The 24575-nt window shown below is 49.8% G+C and overlaps 1 protein-coding gene across 2 annotated transcripts in view; it reads right to left on the bottom strand.

Moving 5' to 3' along the window:
• Window positions 1-2182: 2182 nt before the first annotated feature.
• The window catches only part of DHRSX (dehydrogenase/reductase X-linked), a 145205-nt gene continuing 122812 nt past the window's right edge, over window positions 2183-24575 (bottom strand). For both annotated transcript variants that reach the window (XM_055337754.1, XM_055337755.1), the window contains 2 exons: window positions 20041-20248; window positions 2183-2623 (listed from right to left, as the gene is read on the bottom strand). In XM_055337754.1, coding sequence (XP_055193729.1) covers window positions 2420-2623; window positions 20041-20248 — 412 coding nt within the window. In that variant the 3' untranslated portion in view covers window positions 2183-2419. The remainder of the gene's footprint in view (window positions 2624-20040; window positions 20249-24575) is intronic.

The raw sequence follows: 24575 nt of genomic DNA on the forward strand, positions 1-24575 counted from the left end.
CCCAGAGGGAGGACTGAGGCTTCCTTGCCTGACTGGTGGGTGAATAAGGGTGAGAGCCCTGAGGTCCAGGATGGTGCCCAGTAAACTGCAGGAGATCTTCAGAACCACAGGGAACTGTGAGTTTCCTGAAACAAATTCCTATCAATTTGCTGGAGGCTCAAAAACCACAGGCTTTCATTCGTCCTCCCGCAGCTCTGGAGGCTGGAAGTCTGACATCAAGGGGGGGGGGAGCAGGGCCGTGCTCCCTCCAGAGGCTCTGGGGAGGGTCCTTCCTGCCTCCCGGGTGTCCCTGGGCTGGTGGCCACGACCCTCCCATCCTTGTCTCCTTGATGGTCATATGACTTCTTCTTATTTTGTAATCAAATCTCCATCTGTGCATTTTTTATATGGGAACGTGGTGAGTGCGCTGAGCATCCCCTGATGAGCCAGGATGCTCTCCTCGTCCTAAGATCTTGATTCCACGGCAAAGAGCGCTGTGCCTTGTCCCACAAGACATTGTGCTGAGTGATTACAGACCCTTTTCCCCCTCCCTCTCCCACAGAACCCCATGGGGAGTGCTGTGTAGTCCCCTCTCCTCCCCCTCTCCTACAGAACCCCATAGAGTGCTGTGTAGACCCCTCTCCTCCCCCTCTCCTACAGAACCCCATAGAGTGCTGTGTAGACCCCTCTCCTCCTCCCTGTCCTACAGAACCCCATAGAGTGCTGTGTAGACCCCTCTCCTCCTCCCTGTCCTACAGAACCCCATGGGGAGTGCTGTGTAGTCCCCTCTCCTCCTCTCTGTCCTACAGAACCCCACAGGGAGTGGGGTGTAGACCCCTCTCCTCCTCCCTGTCCTACAGAACCCCATGGGAAGTGGTATGTAGATCTCTCTCCTCCTCCCTGTCCTATAGAACCCCACAGGGAGTGGGGTGTAGACCCCTCTCCTCCTCCCTGTCCTACAGAACCCCATGGGAAGTGGTATGTAGATCTCTCTCCTCCTCCCTGTCCTATAGAACCCCATGGGGAGTGCTGTGTAGACCCCTCTCCTCCTCCCTGTCCTACAGAACCCCATGGGAAGTGGTATGTAGATCTCTCTCCTCCTCCCTGTCCTATAGAACCCCATGGGGAGTGCTGTGTAGACCCCTCTCCTCCTCCCTGTCCTACAGAACCCCATGGGGAGTGCTGTGTAGTCCCCTTTCCTCTTCCCTGTCTTACAGAACCCCATGGGGAGTGCTGTGTAGACCCCTCTCCTCCTCCCTGTCCTACAGAACCCCATGGGAAGTGGTATGTAGATCTCTCTCCTCCTCCCTGTCCTATAGAACCCCATGGGGAGTGCTGTGTAGACCCCTCTCCTCCTCCCTGTCCTACAGAACCCCATGGGGAGTGCTGTGTAGTCCCCTCTCCTCCTCTCTGTCCTACAGAACCCCACAGGGAGTGGGGTGTAGACCCCTCTCCTCCTCCCTGTCCTACAGAACCCCATGGGAAGTGGTATGTAGATCTCTCTCCTCCTCCCTGTCCTATAGAACCCCATGGGGAGTGCTGTGTAGACCCCTCTCCTCCTCCCTGTCCTACAGAACCCCATGGGGAGTGCTGTGTAGTCCCCTTTCCTCTTCCCTGTCTTACAGAACCCCATGGGGAGTGCTGTGTAGACCCCTCTCCTCCTCCCTGTCCTACAGAACCCCATGGGAAGTGGTATGTAGATCTCTCTCCTCCTCCCTGTCCTATAGAACCCCATGGGGAGTGCTGTGCAGTCCCCTCTCCTCCTCCCTGTCCTATAGAACCCCATGGGGAGTGCAGTCTAGACCCCTCTCCTCCTCCCTGTCGTACAGAACCCCATGGGAAGTGCCACTCAGACCCCTCTCCTCCTGTCCTAGGGAACCATACAGGAAATATTGTCCTGGACCTTGTCCTCCCACCTGCTGTACAGAATCCTTGACACGTCTGGTTATAAACACATGACTCATGGGGACAGCAGCTCTGAGGGCTACAGGAAGCACCGGGGACCAGGTCAGTCTCAGGTTGTAGAGTTTCGGGGGCCCATGAGTCAGAGCGGGTGTCCAGGTCTGTGTGAGTGGAAGAACAAGGACGCAGTGGACCCCCTACAGACCCAATGATCCGTGCTCCCCTAAAACGCCTATCTCACCTGGAACATGCCTCCCCAGATCTCCTCCCTGCCTTATGCTACACAAGGAAGACCGCACAGTTGGGTTAGGCAGCATTTAATTGTTCATGGCACTTGTAGCAATTTGGCACACGATTATGGCTCAGAATCACCTACTTGGGGATTACATTCAATGTTTCTTTTGGCCCTTGATTTCCTGCAAAGGTAGGATGGCAGACAGGAGACCTCTGGGGACACAGCCATGAAGGCAGACGACTATGAACAATGCAGACATGGGGGTCTGTCACAGACCTGTGCTTGGTAGACAGAAGGCAGCAGCTACCCCGAGAAGGTGTCCTGGGTCACGTCGGTGATGCCGGTCATCTGGCAACTTCTGGCCCACAGCTCTGTTTGAAGATCTAGGTCATACGTGACCGCGAGAGACTTGGTCTCTTTCTCATTGTACAGGTAGCGGCCGCCAAGTCCCTCCAGGTCCGGGGTGACCGCTGCATAGACCGACGTCCAGGCTCCCTCATCTGGGGTCTGTGGGGAGAAGGAAGAAGGCCAGGCCACGTCAGCTTTTAGAGCAGAGCACATGGGATTCTCAGGACCCCCACAGGTGCTGTTGGGTGAGACAGCACGCTCATCACCTAGGTCGGGAAGCTCAAGCAGAAAGCCGCGAGTGCAACCTAGCGGGGTCAGAGCCCTGCAGCTCCTGGCTTCGGGTTCGACACATGCCAGGTTGCACTTCCAAGATGGGTTGGTCCATTTCCACAGGCAGATGCATATTAAAATCCCAGACGTGCATCGTCAAGTTCTCCAGCTCCTGATGAACCCAAAATGCGTCTTATTGGCTCAAAGCGGATGAATGCAGAGCCTCTGTGTTTTAGCAACACTAGTTAGCAACTGGGTGGCTCATGGCCACCATGCAGAAAGGCTCTCGGTGTCCATGCAGCATGGTGAGCTTCCCACGGGGACGGACATGTTCGCGGGCTACGGTCACTGCTTAGGGGGAAAGCAAAGTTCAAGCAGAAGCTGGAAACGCGGACGACACATGTGAGGGGTGGGAGTCGGCATGGTCAGTGGGTGTTGGCGTGGTCAGGGGGTGTCGGCGAGCCAGGAGGAGCTCAAGAGGCTGCGAGTGGTGGGAACCAAGGCGCCTCCGTGCAGCGCTGTGGTTCCAGATCCAGAACCAACGGTGTCCCCCTCGCTTCTTATTGTCAGGATAAAGACATTTTCAGGAGCTTATTTTGTTTAATAAGCTTGTGAAGATCTGCTCAACCCGCCCTCCACTCTGGAGCTTCCCATGTGCCTCTGTAAGTCTAAACAGCTGACCCCCGAACAACACAGGTTTGAACTGCGCGGGTCCACTCAGATGCGGATTTTTTCAATAAATGTAACACAGTTTCATACATGTGTTTTCTATTCCTTGGGATTTTTTTAGCTGCGTTTTCTTTCTCTGTTGTGAGAGTACAGCGTATAGTACATACGACGGACAAAATACGGGTTCACCTACTGCGTGTGGCATCGGTAAGGCTTCCAGGCCAACCGAGGGCTTCAGTAGTTCAGCTTCGGGGAGTCAGAGGGGATACTGGGATTTTCAACTGTGTGAGGGGTTGGCATTCCCATGCACACACACACTCACATGCACACATATATTCACATGTATCTGTGCTCCCATGCACACACATATACTCCCTTGCAGACACATAAACTCACATGTACCTTCCCATGCACACATACTCATATGCACACAAACACATCCACACAGGCACACACATTCACATGCATACACATAAGCTCACATGCACACATGTGTTCACATGTAAATGTGCTCCCTTGACACTCACTCACATGCACACACATGTATCCATATGTGCATTCATACATTCACATATACACACATACTCATGCACATAGATATTCACATGCACACACACTCATGTGCACGCATATGCTCACGTGGACACACACTCACACGCACACATATACGCATGTCTACATACATACATTCACATACACACATACATACTCATGCACACACATATTCACATGCACACACATACTCACGTGCATGCATATGCTCACGTGGACACACACATACTCACATGCACACACATATACTCATGTCTACACACATGTATTCATATACACATACAGACTCATGCACAGATATTCACATGCACACACATATTCATGTGCATGCATATGCTCACGTGGACACACATGTACTCACATGCGCACACATGTACCCGTGTCTACATACATACATTCACATACACACATATGCACACATATTCACATGCACACACACTCGTGTGTGCGCATATGCTCATGTGGACACATGTACTCACATGCACACACATATACCCGTGTCTACACACATACATTCACATATACACATACATACGCACACATATTCACATGTACACACACTCATGTGCATGCATATGCTCACGTGGACACACACATGCTTATGCACACGCACACGCACTTATGCATATACACATACATTCACATAGCCACACATACATTTACACACACACTCACCTGCACACATACACACAATCACCGTAGCTGGCCCTGGGCAGCCAGCTCTGCTAACATACAAAGGGGCAGAAAAAAAGAGTTGTTTTTTGGCTATAAGGCATCTTGCGGAGAATTAATCACATCCACTTACCAACAACTATCATGTGCTTAAGTACATGATAGATGCGAGGTTTAAAAAAGCAACCGATGATCATTTGTAGAACATTTCAAAGCCTTGGGCTTATAATGAAGACGGAAATGAGATTTCATTTGTATTCTTTAATTCCTAAATGTTTTGACAGCTCATGAAATAGATGGTTTTATTCATTTATTTCTCGTTACATCTCATATCACATGCTAATCATCACCCATCAGAGCCATTATAGGTCGAGCCTGTGTAAAAAGGAGGGTGTCATGATAAATGTTGAGATGTACATATGTGTGTAGAGACGTGTGCACACACATGCTCACATGCACCCACACACTCACCCATAGACACCCATATGTGCTCATGTACACTCACATGCTCCCGTGCACACATACATGCTCACCCATATGCACACATGTGTACTCACCCACACATATATGCACCCACATGCACAGTCACATGCACACACATATTATCCATATACATACACATGAGCCCACATGCACACACGTGCTCACCCACAAGCGCTCAAACATAGTCACACACATTTGCACATGCAATGCTCACATGCACCCACACGCTCACCCATAGACACCCATACATGCTCACATACCCCACACACATGCACACATACATGTTCACCCACACACATGCACACTGTTCACCCACATGCACACACACACATGTTCACATGCACCCACATGCATATTCACCCACATGCATGTACAGTAGCCCACATGCACACACGTGCTCACCCACAAGCTCTCACACACAGGACTTTAACCTTTGGGAACTGATCTGCACCTGCATCATCTGGAGGAGGAGGAAACACCCAAGAATCTTAGGACCTGGGTTCAAATTCTGCCTCCACCTGTTAACTGCGAGACCTTCACCGAACCACCATCCCTCTTAAGCCTGTATCCTCTCCGGGAAAACGGATATTGTAGCAATACTTTTCCACACGAGTATCAGGGGAAACAAATGGCACCTCACAAGTGACCCATATAAACCCAACTGCGAACGGTAAACAGTAAACACGACAGGGGTGGCCATACTGTGTGCTGAGCATTGTGCCAAGGACTAACACCCATTTCACAGGTGAGGACCCAGAGCCCAGAGAAGACTAGTGCCTTCCCCACGGCACACAGCTGGTGGGTGGAGACGCCGGGATTCGAACCCAGGGCCGCCACCTCCCTAGCCAACATGGTTGCCCACAGCGTGTGCTGGTTTCTCCTAGAAAACACTCAGAAAGGGGCTGGGAAATGCAGATGGGACAGTGGGTTTGGGAAGACTTGTGAGCCCAAATGAGCTATTGCAGCAGGAAACATCTCGTGCAGAGAGAGAGCCACCACACCTGCTTAACCAGAAGGGAGAGTGTCCATGGGGCACAGCTCCTGCTTCTGTCTCGGCGAAGCAGGAAGGCTGAACATCCACCAGAAAGCCTGAAATGACCTGGACTGTGCTCCCTCCCGACCCCAAATACATATGTTGAAGCCCTCACCTCCAGGACCTCAGATGGGGCTGTATTTGGAGGTCGGGTCTTTAAAGAAGGCATTAAGGTACCATGAGGTTGTTAGTGTGCATCCTGATCCCATAGGGCTTGTGTTCCTATAAGAAGAGATGAGGACACAGACACACCCAGAGGGACGACCACATGACGACACGGGGAGAACACAGGGTCTCCACGTCAGGAGGCCTCAGGGGGAACCAGCCTCAGCCCGGTCTGGATCTCAGACTCCCAGCTCCCAAGACAGAGAGACGATGAATGTCTAATGTTGAAGCCACCTCGTCTGCCTCGGAAGCCCCAGGCAGACTCATACGACGTCCATGTGGTTCCTCCTCCCCAACTGCGGGCTACAGTGACAGCTGGCCGAGGTGGCTCTGTGCCCGTCCCCGGAAGGAGCTGTGTGCACTTGGCTTTTCCAGGAAACAGGTGCTTATGCCTCTACTCATGGGCCGCATTGAGTCATGGGAGGGACAGGCTCTGATTCAGCAGGAGATACTTCTAACATACATCTCCAGTGAATGCACGCGTCCTGTTCTCACCGAGTGTGCACCCGCCCCCACCCCTCAGTTCATATGTGGAAGCCCTAACCCTGAATGGATGGTATTACCAGGTGGAGCCTCTGGGCAGTAATTAGGGTTACATGAGGTCATGTCAGCAGCAGCGCCTGTCCCCAGGATGGGATTGGTGCCCTAATAAGGAGAGGACACCCCAGAGCTCTCCGTCTGTCCATCATGTGAGGACACAGGGACATGGCCATGCACGTCCAGCAGAGACGTCGCAGGAGAAACCAACGTTGGCCACGCCTGCATCTCAGATTTCCAGCCTCCAGACTATGAGGAACAAGTACCTGTTGTTCAAACCTCCCCCGTCTGTGGGATTCTGTTCACCCCGCCCAAGCTGATGAGTCCATGAGCCGACAGCAAGCTCTATTTTTGAATGAGGCCACATTCCAGGTCATGCAAAAACCACAAGGAGGAAACAACCACCCGTTTTTCCCTGAATCTCTTTGAGCTAGAACCTGCACACCACAGTAGTAGTGGAGGTGAGACCAGCTTCAGTGGGAGCATGAGAGACACCTGAGCTGCACACTCGCTTTTCCTGTGCTTCCTCTCTTCCCTCACTTTTCCTCTTTGTCTCTGTTTTGTGTTCTTACTACCTGACGTCTTGCACCTGTGGCACCTGTGGCTCATGGCACCATGATCCACCATTGGCTGGGCACCGGGTCACAGGCTGGATGTCCCAGGGAGTCACCACACACACACACACACACACACACACACACTGACAAGGAAAACTAGCTGGGTTGACTGCTAACAGGTCCAGCCCTGCCGCTCTTGAAGATCTTGGGCACGGTGATTCGCTGTTGCTAACTCAACGCTTCACGTTGGCAAAAAGGCAAGATCAAAAGGCTTCCTCTCCTGTGACCCCTACAGTCCGTCCCTGCACGGTGAACACGTAGATGATATTTCATGACTAATAAGCTCAAGCGTGGGGATGCTCGTCTCCAGCAAAGAGAGTTATTCATCCGTTCTTCTTCCCCGGGATCACTGCTTGGGTCATTCGGTGATGGAACCTCATGTCCTAGAGAAGCTCAGCGGAGCCCCTGATCTGCTGAGAGCTCTGGGGTCACGAAACTGCAACGCGCTAATGATTGCCAACCAGAGCGGGTCAACGAAGGAGAATCTCTAGCTTAGTCTGTCACGGAATATCAACAGGAACACAGCCGACGGCATTCAAAGCTGCTCTCCTCCAACACGGAAATGGACGTTCTGTGCCTGTTTCTATAACCACACTCCCCTTCTAGAGTTTTCTAAGCTGAGCATGGAATCGTTTGGTTTTGTCTCGTTTTGTTTAATTCATCTGTAAGGATTGTCTCCTCTAGGAAAGTACCTGGGATCCGGTACTCGGCTGTGTTCAAAATGTCTGGGCATTCAGGTCCATGATGACGAGCATGACGGAGGCAAATTACAAAGTACCTAATTAAGAGAGACATGCAGAATGACCCAAATCAACTCTGTTCTCTCTCTCTCTCCGGCCTCAAGGAAAACCAAGGATGGATGACCAGCATCCAACGGTGCACCTGCAGATCTATCGGAGCCCCCCGGCAAAATTTGATTATCTGCCCGTGTGCAGTTGTAGTTGAGATGAGCTGTCTTCCAGCTCATTCCCGGGATGATGAAGTATGTTTCCTGGGCGCTGGGGAGGGAAAAAATCAGCCGGTGTCTGGATAGATAAGAAGGTCCTCTAAACAATGCTTCCTCCGGCACAAATAACATATCCCATCTTATCTACAGCTTGTAAAAAAAAATACATATATATCATCCTTAAAGACTTGTAAGATGTCTAAAATGTAAAACCGAACCCAAGAGGGGAACGTGTTACTTTTATCAGAGGCAGGGGGATCAGTAAGGAACCAGATGCCCGCGGGGAGACCAGGGAAGAGGGCTCCGCGTATTTATAGTTAAAGGTTTTCTCTGCGTGAAGCCGCGGCTGGAGCTGGAAGCTATGCACCCCGTTTCAATTCGACTCAGCACAACAAATGCTTATTAAATGCTCACCAGTGTTTTGTCGGCTCTCGGGGCAAAGAAAGGCAATTTTGAAAACAACCCCGACAACCTTGGAGTTGACAACAGGCAGGAGCCATGGGTCGATGGTTGGGCACAAGCGCGTGAAAAAAATAATAATAATAAAAAAAAGAAGCCCAGTAAGTAGAATAAATACAGGATGGAATTTAAAGCGTGCTAAACAGAGCTGCGAGCAATGTACGGTTGGAGGGAAACATGAATGCCTTATAATTACATAATTACATGGCGCTTTACAGTTTTGGAAATGCTTTCACATATATTATGTTAGCAATTTTCACAACAGTCTTATGAGATATTATTATCCGGAATTAACAAATTACCAACGCGAGGGGCATCGCAGAGGATGGGAAGGAGAGGGAAGGGGTGGCCAGATCTCGGTTCTTCCGGAGACCCCAACCCTCTGCATCTCGGTCCTCAATCGGCCTCCCTCTGGGCCCATCCCCCATGCCTATGGATTCCTTTTTCTTCTCCTTCCGTGTCTTCATGTTTGAAATGAAAACCCAATTCTGCTGTCTTCTGAGCCACAGGCATTGACGGCAGCCCAGTTGGTACCTGGAAGTAGAGACTCAAGGTCGAGCATCCCTAAATCCCTCCTTGGACGTTTCCAATCACCCCGTCATCTTGACAGGCACCAACGTTACCCTCACTTTCCTGAGTCGGAAACCCCATATTATCCTGATTCACATCTCAGAACCAACCAGCCAAGATGTCTTGATTTTATCTCTGGAACTAGTGTTCAAAATGATTTCTCTCCCTCTCCACCGCAGCCAGGACCACCTGCACCCCTGCAATGGTCTATAAGCAGAGCCCTCAGATGCCCCCGTGTCCTGCAGTCCATCAGATGCTCTGTAGGCTGGATGGGTCTGACCCTGTTACCTCGTCACAGACATTTCTCAACTGGTGCCTGCCCTGAAATCCTAAGGTGGCCACTGCTTGTAACAGATGATAGACTTGTCTCCTGGTACACCTGGGATGTGGCTCTTTGGAGAACTGAGACATGGGTAGCTCAGATCCTCTCTAAGTCTTAGGTTCAGATGGGGGACACAGTTGACGTGGTGTCAGTTTGACCACCCGCCATCTTGAACTACTTTCTGACATATGGTTGCAGCATTGCTCATGGACCCTTGCTTAACCTTCAATCCACCTTCAAAGGCTCCATCCCCAGGAAGCCTTCTCCTCCTGCACCCGACACTAGGAGAGACCACTGCCACCATATTCGTCCTGTCATCAATTATGAAATGCTCAAAGTCAAAGCGAGTGATAACTAGTGGAGTCCCCATAGCCCTGGGAGCAATGATGGGAAGTGCCCACCTGATTCCCCAGTGATCATTCTTGATCACTCTGCACCTGGAGGGATGCATGAGACATCATCTGTCCAAATGAACATCATGCACTGACTCCCCGCTCCACGCATCCTGATTTGATGTCATCTTCACGATACCCCTGTGGGGTAGCTCTTTTTCCGCCTGTTTTACAGACAAAGGAGCTGAAGCCAACACTTTGGGCAAAGACACAAGAGAATAGTCTTGATAGCTGGGATCCAAGGACAGCGAGTATGAGTTTCCCTTGGCTACTCTTTTTTTTTTTTTTTAGATTTTATTTATTTATTCATGAGAGACACAGAGAGAAAGAGAGGTAGAGACACAGGCAGAGGGAGAAGCAGGCTCCCTGCAGGGAGCCCGACATGGGACTCGATCCCGGGACCCCAGGACCACACCCTGGGCCGAAGGCAGGCGTTAAACCGCTGAGCCATCCAGGGATCCCATCCGTTGGCTACTCTTAGTGAATTACCATAAGCTTCGTGGCTTCATACAACACAGAATTAGCACATTAAAATTCCATGAAGTCAGAAGTCTACAGTGAAGGTCATTGGGTAAAACTCAGGGGGTTGGCAGGGGCTGTGTTCCCCCTGAACGCTCCAGGTGAGGGTCTGTCTCCTTGTCCCTTGTCATTGTCCGACCGACTCTCCCTCCTCTGTCTTATGAGGACCCGTGTGATGACACTGGGCTCCCCTGGGTCATCTGGCATCTCCTACACCCCAGGATGGAAGAGTAATGGTGGTAGGTGCCTATGGCATGAGAGAAGGTCAACTGAAGGTTGTGTCAATTCAGCGTGTGCTTGAATGCTGATGAACGATGGGGAGGAGCTGACGATGCAGAGGTGGGAAGAAGGATGGCCGGACGTGTGTCCTTGACTAGATCAATTAAACGCACCATCCTCCTGACACATCCATCAAAAAGCAATCAAATGACCCCACGACTGGGTTGATTCAAATGTATATTAAAGAGAACCAACCAGCACTGGTCACATATGTTGTGAGGCGAGCACATGCTACACTGTCCATTTGATCCTTTTTAATTGGAGACCCGTGTATAAAGTGATTCCAAGGAGGCCTGCTATTGTTTGACGTGAGCCCCGTACAGGGGTCCCGACGCACACGGCACTGAGAATCACGCTTTTATGTGGCACCCACTGAACCCGAGGCAGGAAGGCAAGCAGATAGGGATGATGACCCAATGCACTGGCCCCAACCCCATGCTGAGCTACAGACTCTGTGCTGTTTCCTGATCCCATTTTTACTTCATTTCCATCATAATGAATATTCTTCCTACGACTTAGGTCTACAGCTTCCATATTCTTCTCTCTTCTGTACAGCGGCGGCACCAGGCACACAACGGTCGGCCTGAGGTCATTTTTAATCCGAGCGGGCAGGTGCTGCAGGATGCAGGCCCAGGTGCTCAGGGCTGGGGCCAGAACGAGGCGGGTGTGGACGCTTTCCTGGCCAAAGAAACTCTTTTGAAATCTCTTTGCTTGAGGAAGTAGACACCAAACGATGAGTTGGTAGGAAGGCAAATTGGAAAGGAAGGGAGGTGATGAAGCCCTAAAGGGAACTCCAGGTCTTGGCTGACCTCATGAGCAGTGCTCGGAGGGAACCGAGAGAGGGTGTGGGAGGCGGACCCCGTGAAAAGGCTTGAGAACTATCCTCATTAGTTCCCAAACTTGAAGAAACAGACCATTATCGAAGGGACGAAGCTGTCAACACTGACGTGGAAAGAGGGAGGAGTCCCCAAGAAAGCAGTATGCATTAGAGAAAAATTTGAAAACCGAGCTGGAATTATCTTTCTGAAAATTCCCAAACCCAGAGAGTTCGCAAAGGCTAATATTTCCACTTTTCCAAGGCACAGAGTTCTCACGATAATTACATTAGGGCTGAACTTTAAGAGAGAAAAATACGGGGGGGGGGGGGGAGAAGTGGGCTTCTCGATTCTCTCGTTCTTTTGCTTTTTATAATTTTTATTTATTAATTTTTTTAAGATTTTATTTATTTATTCATGAGAGACACACACACAGAGAGGCAGAGACACAGGCAGAAGGAGAAGCAGGCTCCCTGCGAGGAGCCTGATGCGGGACTTGATTCTGGACCCCAGCATCACGACCTGAGCCAAAGGCAGATGCTCAACCACTGAGTCACCCAGATGCCCCTATGGCTTTTTTTTTTTTTCTTAAACAAATCATCAAAACTTTAATATCTCAGCTTGATAAAGATAGCACAGAATGGGATCTACAGCGTTGGGGTAAACATTAATCCAGAAGTCCTCAAAGAAGTGGATGGGGAATGGGATCCTCTCGTGTACTGGACAACAGTGCTGCACTACAGCAAGAATCATTCTAGAAATTGAGGACCATCCATTCTAGAGTAAGATATGGATCCACATTATCCAGATAAGGGAGTTAAAGCAAACAAAAACGTAGTCATCTCTGTAGATCCGACTCGGCAGATGTTTTCTATAAATGGCTGAACAGTAAATATTTCTTGCTTTGTGGGCCATCTGATCTCAAGGCCTTTATAACACGGGCAACGTGTGAATGAATGAGCACGTGTGCCAATAAATCTTTATCGACAAACCCTGTGGCCAGCCCGTGGGCCACAAATACCATAATTTGGTATGTAGCAAACTATTTTGTTTTGGGTAAAATTCAACATTCATATTTCATTCAAAGGAAATGTAAAATGGGAATGATATACAGCATAGTACATAAGAAAGTACAGTACGTGGGACCCCTGGGTGGCTCAGCGGTTTAGCGCCTGCGTTCAGCCCGGGGTGTGATCCTGGAATTCCGGGATTGAGTCCCACGTTGGGCTCCCTGCGTGGAGCCTGCTTCTCCCTCTGCCTGTGTCTCTGCCTCTTTCTCTCTCCGTGTCTCTCATGAATAATAAAAAAAAAAGTACAATATGCAAATGACGATATATATATAATGACAATATATATCATTACACGATTCACCATCAAAATGGCAAATAAGATATGAGTTGCCTACACCACCTACTATTTAGTTGCCTATCAAGTAGCTAAGAACATCTTCAAGAGAAGCACACATATTAGAAAGAAGAGGAGGGTTATGATATTTGCACATTAAATATTCAATACGGCTTGAAAATTAAATCGAAATTCAGTTAATTTAATTAAATAGACCAGAAGTGTATGAAAAAGAGGACGTCAGAATTAGAATCCATAAAGACGTAAGGCCAGAGGCATTCTCAGTACTTGCAGCATGTTTTGGTAAAACTGCCCTTGAGAGCCCAATGGAATGCTCTGGAAAACGTGGACGAGAGAACCTTCTACAACCTTCTCATGCCAGAGCCCGCCATGTTCCCTAGAGCAATGGGGATAGAAGCAGATGTGGAGATGTATGATTGATCCCTCAAGGCAACATTTCTGGAAACCCCAAAGAACTAGAAACACCCCAAATGTTCCTGATCTGGAGGACAGGTCGAAACCGTGTTGTACATACATGTGAATGGGTGCCACCGGGGCAGGATCGAATAATCTACTTCTCCAGGCGTCCATAGGGATTGATTTTAAACACTGAGTATGGAGAACTATGGGTTAAATTGGTCCCCCCTACCCCAAAAAAAACCCCACACAACTTGAAGTCCTAGCCCCTAGTACATGGGAATGGGACCTTATTTGGAAATAGGGTCTTTGCAGATGTGATGAAGTGAAGGATCTGAGATAATAGATAGACAGATAGATAAGAGATATAGACAGATGGATGAATGGTTGGATGGATAGATGGATGGAAGATATGATGAATGGATAGATGGACGGATGGATAGATATGATGGATGGATGGATGGATGGATATGATGGATGGATGGATGGATATGATGGATGGATGGATATGGATGGATGGATGGATGGATGGATGGATAGATAGATAAGAGGTATAGGTAGATGGATGGTTAAGTGATTGGATGGATAGATAGATAAGTATGATAGACACATGGATTGATGGATACATGGATACATACATAGACGATAGATGGTAGATAGATACGATGGAGAGATAGGTCTTTTCTCCTCCACCCACAATGTTTTATTATTTTATGAGAAATCATTCTAATGTCTTTTCTTTCTTCTGCTGCTGTTTAATCTGAAAATGTCATAAGTTTTGACATTTCTGAATCAATAGGACACAAAGGATGTTGGCCACCAGTTTCTGGTTTTTCTACCAGCTGATGGGAGAGAGCTGGCTCTAGGGGCTTTCTGATAAAGCTCCCACTGCCCTGGTTGGGCTCCAGAGGATAGGCCTGCATCCAAATCCGGGCATCTGTGAATCGACAGTGACTTGGAAATAGTGTCTTTGCAGGTATAAGTAAGTGAAGGACCTGAGATGAGCTCGTCCTGGATGAGGATGAGCTCTACATGCAATGACAGGGGTCCTTGTAAGAGACAGAAGAGGAGACACAGACACAGAGGAGGAGCCACGTGAGGACAGAGGTGGAGATGGAAGGGATGAGGTCACCAGTCTGAGGATGCCTGGGGCCTCAGACGCTGGAAAAGGCAGGAGGGACCCTCCCTGGAGCCTCTGGACCTCACTGGTCCTGCCCCACCTGGACTCAGACATCTGGTCTCCAGGGATGAGAGAAGATGAACGTCTGTGGTTTTAGCCCCTTGGCTTCCGGTCATTTGTTACACGTGCCGCCCAGGAAACTAATCTACTGAGCAAAGAAAGCAAATCACAGATATTCTACTTACCTTGGGGTCCAAGAACGCAAAGTCAAATTTCAGAGACACACATGTGCGAGACACTCATGAGGAGAAACAAGAAAACAGTGGATGCTACGGACGTGGGGGTTAGTTCCTGCAGGTGCATTTTGGGGGGAAAGCTTGGGCACCTCAGGTGGTGTGACAATGTGACTTCTGACCATTGAATGTATTTTGTTGTATTCACGGTTGGCAGTGTTTTGAATAAAACCTATTCACAGCAGAATCAAACATCGCAGCTTCATAAAACAATTAGCAACAAATGCCAACAGGAAAGGTACAGGCATTTACGGAGAATTAATGAAACACCCCTTGAGAAGCATTGGGGTTCTGGTCACAATTCCAAGATGCGGGGCTGCGCCCCACGTCAACCCAGTTCTGACCTATCTACCTGGCCATGGCGTCAGATCCCACAGGGTAGGGGGCTCAGCCCTACAAGCCTGCCCGTCACCCCCTACGTCATCACCAATCCAGGTTGTCACCTGTGCTTCTGACTCACCCAGGTACAGAGTGGAGGTTCCCAGGACATCCTCCTGGGGTCTCACTGATCTCCTAGGGTGACTCACGGGGTCCAGGAAACAGGTCACAGGCTAGATCACGGGTTTTTTTTTTTTATCACAGGCTCTAACTCAGGGACAGCCAAGGTGAAGGGATGCCTGGGGCCAGGTGTGGGGACGGGCGTGGAGCTGCTTCCATGGCTTTGCCAGGTGCACCTGTCGGCCCAAACCTGCACTGCCCACCAACCCGGAAGCTCTCCGCACCCCGACCTTTTCACTTTCTACAAAGGGAGGCTTTATCGTAGGATTAAATCATTGGTCGCCGGGGACTGATTCAACCTGCAGTCCCCGCCTCCTCTCCCGGGAGGTCAGGGGTGAGGCGCAAAGTGCCCAGAGGCTTCCAATCACGTGGCTGGTTCCCCTGGCAACCGGCCCCCTCCTTAGGGGATTTCTGAAAGTCAGCCTATTCACGTGACAAAAGAGACCTCCGGGCTCTCTGCACCCGCCGGAAATTCCAAGGGTTTCTGGAGCTCTGGGCCAGAACCGGGGCAAAGAGCAAACATGTGTTTTCATTATAAACCACAAAGTCGCAAGCTTGGAGAAAGACACAACTGAGCGGAAAGACGACTTATTCTCTGACAAAGATGATCACCGTGTGAGGTCTCAACGCCCACCCCACCCCAGATTAGTTAGAAATGGCTGCCAGTTAACTTCGGTTCTGGGTCTCCCCTCCTCTGCCCTTAACTCTAGCCCAGCCCAGCCCAGCCAGCCCGGCCTACTCTACTTTGTTCCGTCTTATTTTGTCCTCTTCCTCTCTACTCTAGTCTAGTCTATCCTACCTGATTATTTCTTATTCTCTTCTATTTTATTCTTTCTTACTTTATCCTATTGTATCCTGTTTTATTGTGTCCTATTTCTCTTCTCTTCTCTCTTCTCTTCTCTTCTCTTCTCTTCTCTTCTCTTCTCTTCTCTTCTCTTCTTTCTCTCCTATCCTGTTTTATTCTATCCTACTTCTCTCTCTTCTCCTCTATCCTATCCTATTCTCTTTTTTCCTATCCTATCCTGTTATTTTATTCTATCTTATTCTATCCTATTCTGTTCTATCCCATCTTACTCCTTCTTCTCCTATCCTATTCTGTCTTGTTCTATCCTATTCTGCTGCTCTTTGTTTCCTCTCTTCTTTCCTATCCTATCCTATCCATCCTATCCTATCCTATCCTATCCTATCCATCCTATCCTATCCATCCTATCCTATCCTATCTATCCGATCCTATCCTATCATATCCATCCTATCCTATCCTATCCATCCTATCCTATCCTATTCATCCTATCCTATCCTATCCTATCCTATCCATCCTATCCTATCCTATCCTATCCTATCCATCCTATCCTATCCTATCTATCCTATCCTATCCATCCTATCCTATCCTATCCTATTTTATTCTATCCTATTCCTCTTCTCTTCTCTGTCCTATCCTATCTTGTTTTATTCTATTTTATTCCTCTTCTCTTCTCTCTCTTCTATTGTATCCTATACTATTCTGTTTTATTCTATCCTATTCCTCTTGTCTTCTCTTCTCTTCCCTTCTGTTTTCTCTTCTCTTCTTTCCTATCCTATCCTGGTTTTTTTGTATCCTATTCCTCTTCTCTTCTCTCTCCTATCCTACCTTATCCTGTTTTATTCTACCCTATTCCTCTTCTCTTGTCTTCTATCCTATCCTGCCTTATTCTACTCTTTTCTTATCCTGTCCTATCCTATATTATTCTATTCTATCTTATTCTATCCTATTCTGTTCTATCCTATCTACTCCTTCTCCTATCCTATTCAATTGTCTTGTTCTATCCTATTCTGCTGCTCTTGGTTTCCTCTCTCCTTTTCTCTCCTATCCTACTCTATTGTCTTATTCGACTCTAATCTAGTCTCTTACCCTGTCTTATTCTACCCTATTTGATCCTATCTTCCTTTATTCTATCCTATCCTGCCTTATTCTACTCTTTCTTATTCTATCCTATGCTATCTTATTCTAACCTATTCTACTGCATGCTATTCGGTTACTGTTTCTTACTCTACCCTACCTTATTTTATTTTACTCTGTCCTATCCTATCCTATTCCATTTTATTCTATTCTAGTCTTTCTTATTCTATCCTATTCTATTGCATTCTATTCTGTTTTTGTTTCTTATTCTATCCTACCTTATTCTATTCTATTCTATCCGACTGTACCCTATTCTATTCTTTCTCATTCTATCCCATCCTACTCTGTTCTGTCCTACCCTATCTTATTGTTTGTTATTCTATCCTATTCTGGTTTATTCTACTCTATTGTAAGTATTCTTTTTTTTATTCTATCCTATCTTATTTGATCCTATCCTGTTCTGTTCTATCCTATCTTATTCTTTCTTATTCTATTCTATCCTATTTTCTCCTATCCTATCCTATCCTACTCTACTTTATTCAGCCTTATTCTATCCTATTCTACTCTTTCCATTTTCATTCTATCGCATCCCATTTCTCTCTGTTCTCTTCTATCATAAAAAGCTGGCAACAGCCTAAATGTACAGATGTAGCGACATTGGGTGAATACGCAGATACATCCTCATCATCATTTCTGTTTTCTTCAAACTGCAAATCATCTAAAAGTTGATCTTGAAAAAATCATTAGAGGCAGCCCGGGTGGCTCAGTGGTTTAGCGCCGCCTTCGGCCCAGGGCGTGATCCTGGGGACCCAGGATTGAGTCCCGCGTCGGGCTTCCTGCATGGGGCCTGCTTCTCCCTCTGCCTGTGCCTCTACCTCTCTCTCTCTCTCTGTGTCTCTCATGATTAAATAAATAAAATCTTAAAAAAAAAAAAAGAAAGAAAAAAATCATTAGGCCAAAGAGAGAAGGAAGCTCAGAACACAGAGCCATGGGGGAGGGCATGGCCAGAGCAGACAGGTGAATTCAGAACAGACAGGCGCATCCAGGTATTTAGAAAAGGAGAGCCTTTCCCCTCTGGGATCAGTGGGATCAGCAGAGAAGGAAGGCTGGGCTTCTGCACACACAGGGTCCAGCATCACTCCCTGCAAACACCTGCTGCAGGGGGATTTTCCACACATGACAACAGCCCTGAAAGTAGGAAGTCTTCACAACGCCACAAAGCGAAACTCGACCTCTTGAGAGAACGGACAACCAATTTCAACGCCTTTGACTCGATTTTGGCTTAAATTACCCCGTCGAAGACCATAAATGACGAGAAATTGGGGGGCGGGGAGATGTGCCACAGGAGACGCATGCTTAAATATCCCTCATTAGATAGAAAGGGTTTTTGTTTCTTTCTTTCTGTTTTCTTTTTTTTTCTGAGCCAGCAGCCCCCCCCACCCTCCCACCCCCGCCATGGGGAAAACAAAATGGCTAAGGACATGTTCAAAGAATTCACTCAAGAAAGTCATATCCATAAAAGGGGATTTGGATTTTAAGTGGAACTGCAGAGGGGAGCTGGGTGATTGACAGCCGGCTGAGGCCAGATGCCAGCATTCCCCCCCAACACCCCCTGCCGGAAGTCACAGGATGACTTCCATTGACTAGGATCTGGGTTCCCATGTGGCCCCAACACGGGGGTGCGCGAAGAGCCCCAAGGTGGTGAATTCACTGTGGTCACTGTCCCCGAAGCCTCGCATCCTGCCCTCCATGGCGCTGGACCTCATCCTTTCTCCTTTCTCATTGACACCACCCCGCCGTGGAAGAAATGAATACCATGCGCTCACCAGGACCCTGGGAGCTGGAAGCGGTGCCCGGATCCCAGGATCCCACAGCTGCATGCTTCCTTTCTTTGTCATTGTCACACGAGACGCCCCATGGGGGAAAAAGGAGCAAGAATCTAAACTGGAGCAATGAAGGAAGCTGCAGACCGACGCGGACGTGCCTGCCAATAATCACAGAACCTCCATTGCTTGATGGGAGAGCGGAGACACGGATTGGGAAGGATGACAGTCCCGCTGACAAGGAAGCAGCACCAGGGAGCTCCTACAGGTGGGATTTGGGGTGGCTTGAAATGCTGTGCACAATTCCACGCCGCGCAGAATTCGAGCTGTGTGCGTGGCGGCAGGTGCATCTCATGCACCATCTGGATCTCTGCAGGATGAGACTTGCTGGCTTCAGCCCCACGTGTCAGAAGCTCACGTGCTTCCCCCACACGGGGACTGTCCCATCTTTGGGCAAAGGTCTCCCATCACCCTCCGTGGGACCCGGGGCACATCGGGGAGGACCATGTGAGTCCTGCAAGGGACCTTCTGTGCAACTTTGTGTTTGTATAACGGAGGCAGCCTGCATCCTCCAGGGAGGGATGCTCAGGGATGCAGCAGGCGAGGCTCCTTAGAGACACATGCAGGTGTGCAAAGCACGTCCAGATACCTCCGCCCGGGGGAAAGCAGAGCCAAAATCGCATGTGCTTTCAGAAAATACTAATATGTGCTTGAATCCACACCCCCCCCCACACACACACACGGGGAGGCTGTACCGTGAGGCTTTGGTGTTGGCGACCTGGGACACGGGGATGCTCACGCTTCTGAGTGTGCACCCAACCACGGCTGGTACGTGGCCTGGGGGTGGCCACCTGTGGGGCCGTGGACCTGAGGCGGGCACAGCCAAGTAAGCGCGGGAGGCCTACCTTGAAAAACCACCATCCGAAGAGCTTCTTGATGAGACGCGTGCCCCAGAAGACGTGTCTGTAGAGGTCCGTGTTGACCACCCCGGGGTCGACCACGTTGGCCGTCACGGGGCTCCCCTGGGCGGCCAGCAGCCTCTGCAGGTGGTAGGTGAACAGGACCAGGGCCAGCTTGCTCTGGGCGTAGGCGGCGTGCGGGGAGTAGCAGCGGCTGGGGAAGGAAAGCAGGACATGGGTAAGACGTCGATGCATTTCTCACCTGCAGGCTCCCTCACCTGCCCGGATCCCTACCTGACCAGGTCCTTCACCTGCCCTGGTCCCTACCTGTCCAGGTTCTTCACCTGCTCGGGTCCATCACCTGCCTGTGTCATTCACCTGCCAGGCCCATACCTGACTGAGTCCTTCACCTGTCTGGGTCCCTAACCTGCCTGTGTCACTCACCTGCCAGGCCCATACCTGACTGGGTCCTTCTCTTGCCTGGGTCCCTAACCTGCCTGTGTCACTCGCCTGCCAGGCCCATACCTGCCTGGGTCCTTCACCTGTCTGGGTCCCTAACCTGCCTGTGTCACTCGCCTGCCAGGCCCATACCTGACTGGGTCCTTCTCTTGCCTGGGTCCCTAACCTGCCTGTGTCACTCGCCTGCCAGGCCCATACCTGACTGGGTCCTTCACCTGCCCGGGTCCCTAACCTGCCTGTGTCACTCGCCTGCCAGGCCCATACCTGCCTGGGTCCTTCACCTGCCTGGGTCCCTAACCTGCCTGTGTCACTCACCTGCCAGGCCCATACCTGACTGGGTCCCTCACCTGCCCGGGTCCCTCACCTGTCTGGGGACACAGTCTCCCACCTGCTGTCTTCCCCTAGGCTATTCTGATGTTTGGTTTCCACTCCCTCTGCTCATGACGGTTCTTCCAGTTTGTACAACAACCTTGAGGCTCCATCACCCGGGATGTCACCCAGGCCGCTGACCTGATGCCCCAGAACAGAACAGAAAGTCCAGCATCCCAGTGATCGTAAGCATTGGGTGATCCCCCCCCGCCCCCGACCTGCCTTTAATGTGAAGGCAAAAACAGAGCTGAGAGCCCAGCTCCAAAAGCTTGGCATAAATACGACCTGTCCGCATGTGACATTTGTTTCTATGTTCATTTTTTCGAAAACAGACACGCTCAGTAAAGTTTCACAGTAAATATACAGAAGTGGGAATTGGAGTGAGGTCAACGTTACCATCCTTGTGGCCTCATGACGTGCAAGGGACACGATGCTCATATTTTTAACCAGGATGTATATTTTTGGAGTTTTCAGTTGACGCGACACTCAGAGGCAGGTGCAGATTTCCCGTGGCCCCTCCGTGTCCGCAGATGGACATGCACGCGCCCCCCCACCCCACGCCCGTTATCAGCATCCCCAGCAGAGGCTGTGCTAGGCACACCTGCTGCATCCACACGTCATCACCACCCAGGTGCATAGCGCACCGTGCGTTAGAGCTCATCCTCGCGGGCGCACCTTCTATGGGTTCGGGCAAATTCAGCGACCGGTGCAAGGACGGCAGGTCAGCAAAGGGTGCCAACCGGGCCAACGTGCCAACGAGCGATTGCCAAAATGATCCCAAACGTGCCCTTTTTTTGTAGGGACGGATTATAAGAACAATACAGGCTGGTGGAGACTGTGCAAATTCTGTCCCCGGCACAAGACGAGCTGCAAACCCTCAATTATGGCCAAGGGACTTGTTTTTTTTTTTTTTTTTTTTGGAAATGTGTGTCCTATGTGCTTCCCATAGGGGAGAAGATGCGGGTCCAGGAAGCAGGGGGTGATGAAGTGCATGGAAATCGATGCCGACTTTCATCTTGGCTTCCGGCCACCTGCGCGCCATGTGCACGCGAGCGTCGGGGTCTCCACTGGCACCATTGCTTGGGATGCGGCCCTTATAAACGGTGGGGAACATCAATATGCACGTTTGTCGGGGACAAACAGAGGCGTTCTGTGATGATGGTGTTACAGGGTAGCAGGGAGAGGGGAGCACCCAGAACGTTAGGAACACACAGCGGGGACGGGGTGGGGGGTCCAGTACGTGCGTCTGTGTTTCTCTACAGGAGGCAGGAAGAAAGTAGGTAACGACCAGCTATTTCCAGGAGGTTCCCACCCCCATCCTCCACCCCCACCCCGTCCCCGGCGGGTTTATGGGGAAATGAAACTCCCACCTCAGGTCCAATTAACAGGAGGACGCGATGCCCCCGCTGACGCTGGTCCTCAATGAAACCCTATAGCCCAGAAAGGCACTGGGCGCCATAGACAACGAAGGTATTGAACGCTCACGGGTAATTCGCGGACGCAACCAGAACCACACGGCGCCCCTCGCCGCCTGACGACGAGCGGACTCATTCAGGACGCGGCCGCGTGGCTCCGATCTCAAGGCCAGTCTTTAGGGACTCGCTTTTGTAATAAGCGTTGTCACAGAGCAGAATCGAGACCCGTAATTAAACACAGATCCCTATTTTCAGTAAATAAAGAACGTTATCGGTGTCATCGCTTCACGCATAAGCAGGAGGTCGACTTGAAACCAAAGTCATCGACGGTAATAGTCTCGCCTCCTGTCGAAGCAGAAACACTTTTCTGGTGTACTTTTGTGCTCTGCAACGGAGGGATGCAAATTAAATACGACAGCCAGCTCTACAGGGGGAAGTCATGCCAATTTTAAATACACGTATGCGGGTTTTCATAGAAAATAGCTTTTAAAAAGTGCAAAAACAGCATTAGACTTGGGTTTATTTACAATTTACGAACACTTGGTAAATGGTGGAGGTGTGAGGAGACCAACGAAAGGGGGTCTGGGCTTCCGGACAGGGTAAGTTCTGAAAAGGTTAATAAACATATATACTAACAGCAGTTAAAGGGTTACTTTGGTAGGATTCGTGAATCTCTCTGAAGTTCTGCTTTAAGTCAGATCGGAGCACACTCCTGTCTACACCATGTCCGTCGATATAGTTTCTATGTGGTTTCACGGGTTATTTAACGACTCCCACGCCCGCACACAGGGCTCCTTCTCCGCCAAGCTGCCCTATACTGCCCATCAACCTCTTGTAGGACAATCAACACCCTCCCGTCCTAGAAACCCGCGGACCTTTTCTGTTATTTTTCATTGTTTCACGAGGAGTGGGTTTCCCAAACTCCCTCAACCATCCTAGAAGTTGTGCCCAGGACCATGGGATTTCTGAGAGAGTATCTCGAGCTGCCGAAAAACGCAATTTATCGAGTTTTCTTACTGAAATGAAAAAAAAAAATTCAGGTGTCTGAATTTGCATGTCGCTCATGGTGTTTGAAACGCACATTTTCAGCTCGATAAAGAGGCGTGCAGAAGGCAACACAACCGAGGGTGTCACACTCACATCATGTGAATAAGGTGTGAGATCTCCCTTGTGGGACATTAATGCATACATGGCACAACCAACACGATGACGGAAAGTCCACCTGCGACCGTGAGCCCAGATGCTCCCCGGGTCCGACCCCGATCAGCCTCTTTGGGACCAAGGATGAACGGCACCTGTTCTGAGGCAAGTCGAGTCACCTGTCACCTCCAGACCACGTTTTCCATTAGCGGGACGGACACGTGTCATGTGGCGCCCATCCCTGGCCTTCCACCTTTCATATTCCCGAGGACTGTGGGAATACGGACCGCAGAGCAGGGGCTCAGGAAATCCCGTGAGCAAGGAAGGGCCTCTGCGTGTGCACAAAGGGACGCTCCAGAAACAGCCCTGGGGACGTTGGCGCCCACGTGCCAATTTGCAGCCTCGTGCAAACGTGCGACGCGGTCGCTGATTTAACAGGGCGGGCACATCAGGGGCGTGTAACGCAATCCCAGGGCAGTGCAGAAACGCGTGAACACTTCGGGGAATTTATTGAGAGCCCTGGGTTTCCAACGAGTGACATCACGGGCTGTGAAAACGTCCTTACAAATGGTCACACGATGCACGGACACTCACTCTTCAGGTTTACACAGAGGAGCCCGTGGCCGAGGGAGGCCGGGCACTCTCAGACAAGCCGTGGCGTAGCCGGAAGAGCCTCCTGCATATGCTGCCCAGGGGCTTGCTCAGACACCAGTCTAATCGTCGCTGCGAAGGTATTTTCTCAGATGGGATTAATGCTGACATCAGGAGATTCGGGGTAAAGCAGCTCCCATTCTGTCACTTGGGTGGGTCTCGTCTAATCAGTTGAAGGTTTTAAGAGGAAACATGGAGGTCTCCTCCAAAGAAGAAAGAATGTGGCCTCATCACTATAGCTTGGAAATCCTACCTGAATTATCCGTGTTTAGGGTCAAGATGGCAACACAGACTCTTCCTTGCATCTTGAGCCTGCTGGTCGACCCTGCAGATCTTGGCCTTGGCCGCCGCGCTGATCTTTGAGCCAATTCCTTAAATGAATCTACGTCTCTGTCTCTCTCAGTCGTACATGTAAACCAACTATAAATATTTATCGAGATGTTTTTAACTTAAATGATGACACTTTCATCCCTTTCCCCCAAAGTGAAACTCATTTTTTTAAGAAAG

The sequence above is a fragment of the Nyctereutes procyonoides genome, unplaced genomic scaffold, assembly GCF_905146905.1.
Source record: "Nyctereutes procyonoides isolate TBG_1078 unplaced genomic scaffold, NYPRO_anot_genome, whole genome shotgun sequence".
Classification (NCBI taxonomy): Eukaryota; Metazoa; Chordata; class Mammalia; order Carnivora; family Canidae; genus Nyctereutes; species Nyctereutes procyonoides.